Source organism: Hippoglossus stenolepis, chromosome 10 (genome assembly GCF_022539355.2).
Source record: "Hippoglossus stenolepis isolate QCI-W04-F060 chromosome 10, HSTE1.2, whole genome shotgun sequence".
In the NCBI taxonomy this organism is placed as follows: Eukaryota; Metazoa; Chordata; class Actinopteri; order Pleuronectiformes; family Pleuronectidae; genus Hippoglossus; species Hippoglossus stenolepis.
Genome location: NC_061492.1, coordinates 4,075,783 through 4,090,226, shown reverse-complemented (window position 1 = coordinate 4,090,226; position 14,444 = coordinate 4,075,783). Strand labels below are relative to the sequence as shown.

The 14,444-nt window shown below is 39.7% G+C and overlaps 1 protein-coding gene across 1 annotated transcript; it reads right to left on the bottom strand.

The window, feature by feature from the left end:
* Window positions 1-800: 800 nt before the first annotated feature.
* Window positions 801-13,983, bottom strand: LOC118116477 (transmembrane protein 87A). The gene is made up of 20 exons (XM_035168190.2): window positions 13,725-13,983; window positions 12,745-12,802; window positions 11,710-11,807; window positions 9,900-10,016; window positions 9,727-9,774; window positions 9,596-9,637; window positions 9,355-9,481; window positions 9,136-9,197; window positions 8,643-8,826; window positions 8,442-8,541; window positions 8,231-8,324; window positions 6,344-6,415; window positions 6,111-6,219; window positions 5,535-5,593; window positions 5,265-5,368; window positions 3,878-3,954; window positions 3,262-3,326; window positions 3,127-3,179; window positions 2,809-2,839; window positions 801-2,717 (listed from the first exon to the last, which is right to left on the bottom strand). The coding sequence occupies exons 1-20, from the start codon at window positions 13,821-13,823 to the stop codon at window positions 2,676-2,678; spliced, it is 1,641 nt and encodes a 546-aa protein (XP_035024081.1). The 5' UTR covers window positions 13,824-13,983; the 3' UTR covers window positions 801-2,675.
* Window positions 13,984-14,444: the final 461 nt, after the last annotated feature.

The following is a 14,444-nucleotide window of genomic DNA, read 5'->3' as shown; positions in this document are numbered from 1 at the left end:
TATGTATTTGTTGTGCACAAGACAAATAAAGTCTTGAAGTCTTGAAATGTTCTGGGAATTATCTCAAAATCAAATCGGCTCATCTTTACTCTTTTAACTGCAATATTCATTTCCTAGTTTTATATTTTTTATTTACTATCCATTTATATATTTTTTAAGTAACTTCCATTATGCAGAAAGATTCAAACATTCAAGGAATATTCACCATCTTCTCCTATATTCTAAAACATGTCACATTCCCTTGCATTTATTTGTCCTGTTTACATATTATGACTCATTGAAGTCTATTTTTTGAAAGTCCTGTCTTCTGCAGTTACACTGATGTTGAATATGAAACAGTCATTAAAAAAAAAAAAAGAGTACAATGCAAACATTATACATTAAAAAATGTGAACTTAAAGGAAAGTAGAAAAAAAAAGATACCCACATACTCTTATTTTGTATTTGAATTATTTTGTTATTTTAATCTAAGAAAGACAATGTTCTCCAGTGTTGAGTTTTCTAATATTCTACAACGAGTGTAGTTAATATATATATATTTTTTGCTGTTTTATTAATTTAGTGGATTCGTTTTTGAGTATTACTACGTTACCTTTTTTGATCAATTTAATGTTGCAGCTCGTTCTTGTAGTTGTCATACTATTTTATGATAGACTTCTATACTATTTTTGCCACATTTATTTTTACCGTGAAGTACAAATATATAATGGAATAATAATTCACAATATGCTAAAGTCGTACAAATTGCTCCAAAGACAATAGTAATGTATCCTGAATACACACAACCACTGACATTTGAACCATGTTTCAATATAAATTTTATTTGCAAGACACACGCAAAAAAGCCACAATATCATCAGCTTCACATTACAATGCAGACTCACATCCAAAAATTGGGCTTCGGCATCTCTCTAAAATAAATATCCTCAACAAGACTTGAACAAATATATAAAAAGAAAACATAAATTAAGGAATTTAGAATATCCACACATACTGCAGTAGACTGGGACGGGGATATCATTCTGCCACATAAGGCAGAAGATCATTTTGGAGTGTGAATGGGATTGGTTCAAAGGAATCTGTATATGTGGTGAAATTAATATGAATTTATCATATACACTATTTTTTTTTTAACTAACCTGCACCACTGAGTTTGGGTGAAGACCTAAAATAAAACTCTGGCCCAGTTAGTGGAAGGTGAGTGTAAAGGATTACATACATATTGTTAGTGACATGTATATTTGAATTTAGGCCCAAACCACATACACAAAGCTTATGAAAGGTTTCTCAGACTCAGTAACTAAAAGAAAAATCAACGTTTACATGAAGCGGACCTGGATCCTATAGCTGTTAGATACAAAATTTTACTTTTTAAACAAAAATTCAAAACACATTAACTTAAGTCTCATGACGGCTTATACACGAAAACCTGCCTGTTCGTACAGTTTTCCCACGGAGGACCATGGAGTGTGTCATGTGTCAGTACAAGCTTGAAAACAAATCACACAATCACTTGCTTGGTCTACTCTGTGTAACGAGAGGTGATCTGGTGCAACTATCCCGTCTATGAAATGGACAACTGGAGTGTATAATAGAATATATATACTTCACTATGATAAGAGTTTCATGTGTCATTACACTAACACAGCCCACTTGTGTATTCCTGTCACATTTTCCCTTGATAGCTGTGATATGCTTAAAGTATCGATATCCACTGGTGCGGTTACGTTCATATAAAGTAACAGTGGCAAATAGAGATGGACAACAAAGAGCTAGCTGTGAGTTAACAATGAGACATTTATCATTTACTGGTTCAGCTATTAGAAATCAGGAAATGTTCAATGGCAGGACAGAAGCATAAAGACATTACTCCTCTTGGCTAAATGGTTACTCATACCATGTAGTTGCTCATTTAAATAATAAATATGTGTCATCATATCAGGTGACCTATTAAATATGTAATAAGATTTGCTGAGGACAGCATTATTTTGACGATAAAGTTATGGCACAGCACTTCTCTGAATATAGAGTTTAAACCACGTTGTGTTATATAATTTTATATAATCTTTTACTATGCAAAATAACTTGGTGCTCTCAGTATGCATTTCCCCCTCCATTCATACCAGTGACTGATTTCTTGGCTGTGAGGACGACCAAGAAATTAGATTTGTACCTGAACAGATTCCAAATTGGTCCTCGCGCGAGTTCCTACAAATTTCACGGTCACTTTTGCAATTTTAAGCGGGAGGTAAAACCTTTTGTTTTCATCCTCACGCCGGTTCTTAAGAAACCAACACGACCCACAGGGCAACATTTTGATAAATATAAATTTTTTTCATGAGGGCATCGTGTAAACTGCCCAGGTTCTGCTCAACTGAAACAAATCGATCGAATGAAACACCAATCAAAGTGCTCTGCTGTGGAACTCTTCAGTGTCAACCCGGTTGCAGAATGTCCGTGGAGACATCAGTGACAGCAGCCAAGCCACCGCACCACCTTAACATAACACATGCTTCTTTGAGCTTATTAACGTATATCACACAACAACTGTCAAATTTGAAAAGTTAAAAAGTGTCCGGTGAGAAACATCTTTTTTGGGGGGTAATCAGATCACTCAGATTGCATTCATTGCTGCCTCAGTGAATTTGTTTTCTTTTCATTCTTACATTTAGTTTCTACTCCATTTTGGATCTCTCCATCTTGGTTTTCAGGAGTTCCTGTAAGAGAACACAGAATAAAGCATGTACAGTTATAACAATGTCAGCACAGTAATTAATGTCAAAAGAAGAAAGTAGGAAGAGTCTTTACCTCTTCCTCATCTAGCATTACAGGAAGAGCTCTGTACGGAGAGAGAAAGCAGAGTTTAAAGAAGGAGCTCTATAGCTTGACTGATTCTGAGTATGAACAGTGTATTTTTTATAGTTCTGTAAAGCTACATTACAATAAACTTACATGAGCTGAAATTAAAAAGAATCACAGTTTTAAACCAATTACTTATTCTCACAAATTCCAGGCAGTGTAATACTGTGTTTTAAGCAAAACGCTGTACTGGTGAAACCATTATGGGATATTTTCCACGCAACCATGACGTCACAGGGATGTCTAAAATTTTAATTTACTACTTACACGTCAGCAACAGTCGTAGGGATGTTCTCCTCGACCCATTTAAGGTCTTCATCCTGTGTAGAAATGGAAAAGTGTTAAATCATGCATGAGAATAACAGTGAATGGATGAAAGAGAGAGGATGACAGTCAACAAACCTCTTTACTCAACAGCTTCTGAGATCCATTACTTTCAGGCTTTGAGCCCCTCATCTTCATCCCCTCTGAAAAAAGAAAAGACCAGAGTCAACTGAGACGACATGAAAGCCCCTTGTTCAATGACATGATTTTAACATAATTAGGTTCCAAAATGTTGAATATGAATATATGATGAGCTTTTTTAAACTAATCTCTTCTTGACACGTTTGCGTGAACAGATTTAGATCGTGGCCTTGATAACACTGGATTATATAACATTACATCACAACTGACAAAGTTTGTCTTGATGATTTGCAGATAAGTGGATGTAGTTAAATATGGTAAGTTTAAATATGGCATCAGAAGAGACTGGGACACGAACGTTTTCACATTAAACACACATCATATTAATCTTTATAAGGTCACCAGGGAGGTTGTTAGCTGGGACACTGGGTTGCTGTGGTACAAGACTTATCTAAAAGTCGATTTACAGTTATTTCCCTGGTTGTCGAGCATCTGAACTGCACTAATATAACATGCATTAATATTCCAAACATCTGACGCAGATGTTCTCAATAATAAGCAGCCTCGGGCCAAACGCTTTGCTGGTCTTGCAATGGAAGGAAGGATGTCTTACCAAAAGCTTCACTCAGCATGGGCTCCTTGGCCTCCTCCTCTTCGTCGTCTTCATCAATCAAAGGGGAGTGGGAGAACCTAAGAGGAAGGAGATCAAAACGCTGAATTATGTTAACTCTGTGTAACCCAGTTACAGTGAAGGGTTCAAATGTACATCAAGGATCACGCCTCGATCGGTAGAGTGAGATCAGCCACTCAGAAGTGAGAGTTTGATCACGTCCCGCCTCCAGGTTAACGTGATTAGCAGATTCAGCAGCCTGCATGATCGATGGTGTGTGTGAGTGAAAGAAGCAACGTGCTCGTGTGGGAGCGATCAGAACAGGGAGTGGAGTTTCACTGGAAGTTTGTTAAAGTTGGTGGAGAAATGCATAGTTGTTCAATTCAGACAGCGAATTATAGCAGTAAGTGCTTGGTAACAATAATGCTTTTGAAATAGTAACACCTTTACACGTTAGTGGTACACACTGACAGAAGATGTTAAAATATTATATTGATGTTCATTATTATTGTACTGTTACTTTTGAAGCTGTACTCTCACAAGAGAGAGGGCATAACAGAGCCATGGGTAACACCTGTGTTATCAGAATTTTGACTAATACTAGATCAAGGTAATACTTTTGTCATAATTGTTCTATTAAGAAGTCATGATTAATCAGTGTTGATGTATGCTGGTTATGATTCATACATTGATATTGAGACTTGAACTTGAATTAGAGTGTAACGCGAGGCCTGAACATATTATCATTAAGTGTTATACAGTATGTTTAACTTAATGTTATGTGAGTGTTATGCTTTAGTATGATTGTTGTGAAACATAAAGATCAAACAAACTCTTAAAGGTCTTATGGACAGAGTGAGAACAACTTGAGGATCCTTTCGTATTGATGGCGAGCCTCCCGACGTGATTCCATCTGGAAGAAGAGATCCATTGAATCTTCCCTGTGGTGGTAGGGTGGTGCTGGACACCCGGACTGGGACATACACTAATAAAGGGTGCACACTCTTTTAAGGAATCGTCACAGGAACAGTCACTGTCATTAACGAACCAGTGGACTGACAAAACACATCAAGACTGATCACAGGAAACAGACTTTAAAGACGACTGACGTAAAACAACTGATTTATTTTTAAAAAGGGCCCAATTCGATTTTCATACAAATGTTTTTCCAAGTGCTTGTGAATTATCACCTGCCACTTTAAGTTAGTAAAGTTACACTTTGCATTTAATTGCTTGTGTATTGTGTGTACTTTTATTTATGGTTATTACAGTCTATGTCCCTCAGCTCCTCATCGGACCTAGTAGATTGTAACCTGGCCACAAGTGGGTTACAACTGTAGGAAGTTTGTGGAAGTTTGTGGAGGTTTGTGGACCCCAGTTCGCCTCTGACCTCTGACTGTTGGCAGACGGCCGCAGCAGAACCATGATGACCAGCAGAATGGTGGAGAACAGGAGACGCCAGAAGGCATCGTCTACCCACAAGTCCCTCCAGCCCTGGAGACAGGATGAAAATAGAATCGAGAGAATAAAGTCGATGGCTTTTATCCAGTTGAAAGGAAAACTTAAACTTTCCAATCTCTGTGTAAACAGGAGACGGAAACCTCGCGGAGAGGACGGCAACACAACACAACCATCAATCGGTAACAGAAAACAAACTGACCGTCTGGCAGTCTACCAGCTTGAAGACTTTGGTGGTCCAGATGATGAATATGATAGAAGCTGAGGATAGAGAGTAAACACGGGTTTCATTCAGACGTCTGCAAACAATATGCAAATGCTTAGAAACAACAGATGAAACCCCCCAGAACTAGACACTGAACAAAAGGTTATTGCAGCCAGAGGGTTGACAAAGGTTATATAAATGCATTTACCTAATTTAAATACATGAGGTGCACACTGAAGCAGAATGGGGCAGATATGTTAAAGCAATAGTTTGTTATGTGAAAAACATGCCTGCTCATTTATCTTCAAGTCAAGGAAAGCTAACAACTGTTTGGCTCCAGCTTCGAGTCTTTTTATCTCCAAGAGTAAACAAGTAGATGTATTTCCCAAAATGATTCTGTTTACTGCAACTTGCAGGTTACATTTTCCAAACAACACAAACTGAAACATGCATCAGTCGGTTTCTGGAAGTTAACTGATCATCACGCAGCAGCTGTTTCTGCATTAACATCCCATTTCTTTTCAGGCCCTCGAGGAGCCGAGAGCAGAGACAGAATACTTTCTCATAACTCACCCAGAACCGAGAAGATGAGCGTGTTGGTGAAGTGCTGATACAAAGACAGCTTCACTATGTTCCTGCGGAGCTTCAAGAGACGAGTGGTTTGGGACAGACTGATGAAGATGTAGATGTAAGTCAAGGAGAACGTGTTGTGTATACATTAGAATGAGCGAGATTAAAGGCTTATATCGGCAAAGCATATACTAAGCCTCAAGAGTTTTTCATGGCGCTGCTCGAGTAAAGGATATCCACCACATGACACAGGAGTCGATGAGGGAGAGGCTGAGATTAGCAACCAGGGCAACCGTCCCATAGAAACCCTGAGAGACAGGAGACGAGAGACAGGGTTCACAAAACAGACCCGTTAACATGAGTCTTCAATCACAAGTCACAATGTGTCACAACATGCACTGAGTGACCCCCACACAGACAGATCCCCACAGGTGAAGCCAAAGAGAATCGGTCAAAAACGCCACCTCCTCCATGTTAGTGGACGGCACAAAAATACTTTATTCTTATACTTTATTTTTCCAGTGAGCTTGGTTTTAATTAGTTGATTGACCATCTTATCATCCAGTCTAAGGTGAGCACATGCGATCAGATCTATTTGCAGATAAACACAAACATTTGACCATATGTTTGTGTGATGGTGACTGAAAGAGAAGAGAATCACTTCATCCTAAGGGAAGTTGTATTTTCTAAAAAAAGCTTCTCCTCTGTTGGGATCTGGTGAAGATTTAAGTCTCCAGCTGCCTCCTGACAAAACACATCTGCTCACCAAAGTGCACCAGCTCTCTTCGTTCCTCTCCCTGTCCCTCTTATCTTGTGTTTGTTTGTGTAAGATTGTGTTTTCATGACCTTTTGAAATTGCTGCAGCGTCTTTGGCTCTATTTTGAAAAAATCACTCCTGGATCAAAATTGTCGTTTCCCATTATCATCACTTCTCTGCCTTCCGGAGACTGAATCCCTGCATAACCTTCTCTCTCCATTGTCCCCTCCACTCAAAATCAAACCTACTTATTCGTCCTGCCTTGAAAGCTGCGTTGGGCTTTTATATAAAAATACACCACCAGATAATCTAGTTAAAAAAAAACAGTGGCTTAATTTTTTTTTTGCCTGAATAAAATTCAACTGTGGCCATTCGGGAATTGATATTTAAGGCTTAGAAGTTAAGTATAAATGGTAAAATATCTTTTCTCTCTAAAATATTTAGTTTAGAAACAGCAGTTCTTCTCCGGTTTGATGGTTGGTGTGTCTACTATCAGGATCTATGAAACTAAAATCTGTTGCTGTAATCTGAAGCTACCAAGTTGCAGACAATGGAAAGCTGTAGTCTTTAAGACTCACATTAAATTAATAGTCGGAATTAAAGCCATTAAATGGATCCAATAATTCGAGTAAGCTCTCAGTATAATACTTTTTATTGTTAGTGCTAGAGATTCCAATATATGTAATTCAAATTCCCTCCAACTCACACACGCTAGACACACTTTAATTTGATCTCACAGATATCAGTCTCAGTTTTACACGGTCACTCTTTAGTTTCTCACCTCATGCAAATCAAACGTGTCCTACTGCTGCTCTTTCAGAATAAAAGCATTCAACTGGCAATACACCGGGTCTCAAGACATTCAGGTCAAAGCAGACAGGGACCGTTCACCAAAATAAAGGTATTTTTAGGTATTTTACGACACTGGCTCAGGTTGAAAGTTATGAAACAAGAGGGAGCAGTGACAGTGAGCTGATTTCCCATGTATAAACAACTCCTCTTACTGTGTCTTCATCTGGCTTTAGTATGAAATCAGATCATGGCTAAATAATGATTATTTACTGACTTCTTTATCAAAACAATGTGCGTTTCTGTGGCTGCTCAAGAAGAGTTTGCTGTGGTATTAGTTTGCACTTTCTATTACCACGGTAACCTTGGATGCCCCCAAATCAACCAGGAGTGAATTCTTAGGATTTATACGTTTAACAAGTTTATAACATTCTAAAGTTTGTTTCATAAGGCTTTAGTGAGCATCAGTATGAGTATGTAATACCATACGACTACGGTTTTCATATGTTAGACAATCATCTGCCAGATGAGAGCTGAGTTTGAAAGGAAAGTGATTATGATGACGGTGAATACTTACACCCGTCACTCTCAGGACTCCCTCCACAGAGGAGAAAAGCAGGTACAGAAGCCCAACAGCTGCCAGCCGGTGCACTGTGGTCCCCAGCCTGGGCCTACACAGGTACGGAAACCCACAGAGTTCAATTTAACAAAACCAATGTCTTTTATAATGCAACTACTTGAAAATTTTGAGAAATCTTAAATGGCAAAACCTTAAAAATTAAACTTACTTGACTATCCCATAGCCAAGACTGACAATGAGGACCAGGATTCGAGCTAAAGACCTTTTGAGTGCAGACAGCAGCTCAGCAAAAATCACAGCACCTTGAACTGAGAAGAGAAAAACACACGCAAATAAAAATAATTAGTTTGAGACTCACGTGAAGAGAAAATCAAAATAGCAGAAGGAAACACGTTTAAAATCGACCGACCATAGTCTCCTTTGTAACGGATGCTCTGGTACTCGGAGTAAAACACAGCTTTCTCGAGCATGCCGAGGATGATGACGCCGCCAATCCAGAACTGAATCCGCAACAGATCTCTCCAGTAGCAGGCGCACCAGAAGAGCCAGACAGCCCCGAACAGGACGTACACAATGCACATGATCATGAAGAACTGGGACGGACAGAAGAAGAAGAAGAAGAAGAAAATTAGAAGTTTTGTCATTAAAAAGCTGTTTGCAAAGGTTATGTTTTGATTTCTGAAGACCAATATTCTCATTTTTAAAGCTGTGGACTATGAGAGAATATTCCTAGTGTTCATTCTTGACCTTTAACAAAAAAGGGTTTAACTTTCTCAAGCTTTCAACCTCATTCTCTAAAGTCATTGAGAAAATCCGTCCGCTGAATCTCACAAGATGTTTGAAAGCTTAAGAAAACAAAAACATTCTAAGACATTTCCTCAAGTGTAACTTAAAGTACATACCATCATGAGTGGCCAGTCTGCTGGAGAGGAGTAGTCGTGTGGTCCCTTCATCTCAACTTTCACTGGGGAGAGGAAACTAAAATAAATCACTTGCACTGACACAAAACTGTCACTTGAAAAATAAATATTCTTTCTGGCTATTTTTCTCTCTTAAATTTTCTAAAAAACCAATTTCCCTAATGAGTGAACATGAAACATTCAAACGGGGTCTTTTCTCACTCGTGAAAGCAAAGTTGAGCTGCTCGGCGCCAATGTCTTCATCGTCAACTCCACGGAACAAGGGCTGCACTTTCACTATGAACAGATAGGGACTGTCCTCCCAGGCTTTGGCCACTGCACTGATGTCCTGGAAAATGAACATTAGTGTATGTGACATGTAAAACAAACAAACAGTTTGACCTCTGGAAAGACTTAAGAGATTTTAAACATTTGTGTTAGAAGTAATGAAATCACGTCTTACCGGTTTGTCAGGCCAAATGAAGCTCTGATTTGATGGGTCACTCTAAAAAGAACAGAAAGGATTTTTAAAAAAGGGGGTCAAGGGGTCGGTTCCTTTTTCAGGACGGTACATCAGCTTGATCAGTGACTCACCTTTGGGCTGGTCAGGGGCTGATATGGGTTGAAGTCACTATAATAGACCTGGGTGAGAGGACAGAGCAAAAGATGTGAATAAGAAAAGCACAAGACGAATGTTTAAAACACTGAGGTTAAACAGAAATGTGCAATCCTCTGTTTAAGTTCTTTTCGGTTGTATGGCAACTCACCTTCGGCAGGAAGAGGGAGGTGCAGTTGTCGAAGTACATGTAGCCCTGACTGTAGAAGCCGCTCCAGCCATCTTTCAGCATGTGGTCCATCCCAAACATGTTCGTGGCTTTGTTGTCCTGCAGACAGAAGTGAGGAAAGAAATCCACTTTGCATTGACTGTAAATTAAAATAACAAGATCCAACAGTGTCTGATGATAAACAAAAAAACACTAAGCACAGACACAGGTATAAACATTAGCTGTGTATTTACATGGAGGGATGAGAGATACACCTAATTTTAGTCTATATACAAAAATAGACTTTGAATAATTAATATTAAAAATAAATTACACAAAATCCTGACTTAATAAACCTGCTCTGAGTAAAAGTTGCATCCAACAACCACGTGATGTGAAAAGATAAAAACCCCAGACGACAGAATGAGGCTGCAAACAACTAAATGTGTGGAGCAGGAATCAAAGCGAAACCCAGTGAAAGTTTGATTCAATTTAATCTAATTAATAAGAGGGGAAAAAAAGTTTTTTTGCTCAAATTCAATCGTTGTTACTATGAGGAAGAGTACGAAACATACTTTCATTTCAACATCACCATCACACCACGTGTAATACAGTAAAACTTAGACATCTGTCCCACTAAGAAACACTAAAGTTGCGGATGTGAATCCTGCTTGAACAGACAAGGTAGTAAAAGTCCAAGGTCTGATAGAGGCTCATAAAAGAGCCCTTGCTGGTAGATACAGTAAAATAAATCACACGCTTTGCTGCTTACACAACAGCTTTACAGTGAAGCTGCACATCTGAGCCACACATGAGCTTGTCGGTGCAGTTTAACGGTGACAACCGGGAATTAACGCGCAGACGATTTACTGTTTCAGGTTAATAAATGATGAAGTCAGATACTTGGCTTCAGATCTAAGATATTATAAAGTGCGCTGTTGAATATTTTCTGGAAGTGTTGAGAACGGCCTCACTAGTTTCTTGTCGTCTGCCATAAAGTAAAGAACAAAGAGGAAAACAATGTCAGCTGCTCTCATCGTGCTGCCTCGCCTGCTCTAGAGAAATGTCAGGAGGCTGAAAGAAGCAGACGTTGACATTTCATAGAACATCTGAATGAAAAAGTCCCGATCGGGCTGCAGGTGACCTTTATATATATATATGTATTCTCCCTTTTTGACCGCCTGCTTTGAGACGAACACTGACAAGGTGACGAGCATCAGAGGCCGAGCAGCAGCTGTGCTCGAGATGCTTCTGGACAGAGAGTCAGCGCCGGTACGAAGACAGAAGAGGAACCCCCGGCCGTGAAAACACTTCAGAAAGGAACGCAACACAGCTGCTGTTACAGCCTCTTGATGCTGAATGTGAAAGCAAATCTGACAAACTGGTGAAAACCCGACAAAGATAAGTTTTTGAGAGTGTAAAATGGGGGAATAAAATATAGATAACGTTGTTTTTCTCTAAGGAAATCAAATGCTATGCTCAATTTTATGAATTTTTCAGAAAAATCTACAATTAGTGACTTAGGAAACGCACTAAAAACATACGTCCTGTTGTCATCACCGACTGTACCTATACCTGACAGTGGTTTGTAGACGGGTGTGCGTCTGACATCGGCGGCGTTTGAATGGAGAATATGAACAAACTGGTTCATTTCGCTAACAAAAGTATTCCTTCCTGATTTCTTCTATTTCTGTATATTAAAAAGTCAGCCTGGCTGTATGCATGTACATGTACTACATCTACAGTACTCTGCGATATTTACATTCACAGAAGTCAGGGGTCACACATCAAGAATCAAAAGGTCATCACTCACCGGTGTGTTGAAGACCTCGTTGTAGCAAACAGAGGAGCGCAGGTACCAGCTGATGTTGAACGCCAGGTTTCGTTCACACGATGCTAGGTCGCCCTGGACTGCAGGGAGAGAACACCATCAGTTACTCAGGCGGTGAGATGCTGGATAAGTAGACAGTAATAGGACAAAGATCCCACTTCCTGTTACACACCATGACAGTTTGTGTACGAATTCCAGGAAATAAATCGGTGTATTGTCGACTTCCATCCTTTCCCTACAAGATGCTGTTGCGTTGCATCCTTTTCTGTGTTCTTCTCAAATAAATAAATGTAATTGTTCTAGAGAGAGTTTTGATTTCTCAGATTGAAGCGTAATGTAGTTATATTATCGACCTAATCAGCAAATCTCGTTTTGTGGACTAACTGTAACCGAAGGTGAAAAACAACGAAGCATTTATGGTTCTCTGAAGAAAAAAACAAGAATTTTCTCACACGATTTCTCATGCTGACATTTTGTTCCCCTTTGCATTCCCTCTGTTTGCAGTACATTGGGTTTATTAATCACATTTGGAGTTTAAACCACCGAGGTTCATAAACACACAGTGGGAGCATAACAATATCACTCCAGCTGACATTTAAATGTTAAACCCAACGGTGCGTCCTCTGGCGTTAGCAAACAACTGGCGTTAGCAAATAGACAGCAACGATTTTCTAGCTCTTGTGATGAAGGAGTTACTTTTTTTGTATTTAGTTTTTTTAAACCAGCCTTTGGTGGATTGTAACTGGGTCAAAACTTCTGAGGGAAGTGAAGCCATATCATTTCCCAAATCAACATTTCAGAGGAGGAAGAAGACGAGGGCTGGATGGGTGTTTCTTTAAAACAACTCATCTACCTGTTAGACTCGTTTTTTTGGGTAATGTCAAAACCTGCGTGGGATCAAATAGGCTTAACTTGAGTGGACAAAGGATCTTTGTACTTTCTTCAAATCCCACATTGCCCTAATCCTGTTCGAGGCAATGGGAAAACAGAGCATGACGGAGAGGTCAGAAAACGTACACTTCATAGAGATGGTGGTGTTGGCGTACAGCGTCTTCCGGAACACAGCATTTTGTGTCTGAAAATACAAAAGAGACACATCAGTCGGCTGCTGTTCAGGCTCCTCTCTGACATCTGCATCACTCAGACATGATTAAATCCATTATTCAAGCCACTTAAGACCCGGAGGCCCTTCAGCAACGATCAGGATATAAATCAAACACCTGATGATGCAAATGAAGATGTGTCACGAACATTAACTGGCGGTTGGAATCTTAATTAGTGTGGTCGACCTTCAACCAGTCCAGGGACACACTCCATCTTCTTCTTGCAGCCGTGCTCCATCCAACTTTATAAAAAGGGGACTCTATAAATATTGTTTAATGATCATTTGTGTCAGGACTAAAAACAACAGCTTCTCCTTTAATAAAAAAAACATGGCTGCCTCCGTAGAGAGGATCCGCTTCCTGATGCAAATATAAAGTATGCAAACATAAAGGGCCCCATTCTAGGGTTAAGAAAACAACAAGTTGTACGATTTAGATGAAACACCACTAGGATTATTTGATATTATGAAAAATATGACTTCTGCCAATAGATCCCTTTCAGCCAACTCTTACACACTGGACCTTTAAAACCCACTCAGCCTTTAGACAATAACACACGTGATTGATAACATTCGTGACCAGATGACTTCTTCTGTTGTTCCCAGAGGAAATAACTGGTGGAACTTCTCTTCTCTCAACTACAACACGTCCTCATTTCCTCGTGTAAACCATCTGCAGGTGTTTTATCCGCCTTCATTAGACCCAGCGACAGATCGGCAGTGATCAAGGACACAGAGAAGAAGCAGCTCGTCCGGCAGGTGGACACAAGTGGACACAGGTGAGTGGAGCGGCCAGTTAGCCAGTTAGCTTCGTCGTGCTAACAGCTGTTGTGTGAGTGACAACCCCCTCAGTAAACACAGACGGTGACGGTGGTGATGGAGGAGCAGCACTGACCGGGTTGATGTCCACACTCCACACGGACACTTCCGCCGCGACGCCGAGACGCAGGACGGACGCGAGCAGCAGCAAATGTAACCGACGAGCATCTGTCATCTTCTTGGCTTGAGCATCTACTTGTTCAGGACTCACTCACACACACAGAGACACAGACACGCACAGACACACACACACACAGACTGTCTGTGGTAGCTTCAGTCTGTGGGACACACGGAGCTGTATCCGCATCCAGTTCCGGTTCTCCCTGCAGTTCACTCTGTTGCCGCTAGAGGGCGGAACACACAGGGAGCGGTGTCCCCAGGTTCTGACTCAGGACACGACATCACTTACATATCATCCTCTGCTGTTGTGATGAAGACTGATGATATAATATATACATCACACTTTACTATAATCTACTCTACTTTATTCTACACTATTCTACTCTACTTTAGAATACTTTATTATATTCTACTCTAATCTACGTTATTCTACTCTATTCTATTCTTCTCTACTTTTTTCTACTCTACTCAACTTTATTCTACTCTATTCTACTCTACTCAACTTTATTCTACTCTATTCTACTCTACTCAACTTTATTCTACTCTACTCAACTTTATTCTACTCTATTCTACTCTACTCAACTTTATTCTACTCTAATCTACTCTACTCAACTTTATTCTACTCTACTCTACTTAATTCTACTCTACTCTACCATATCATACCAAATTATACCAT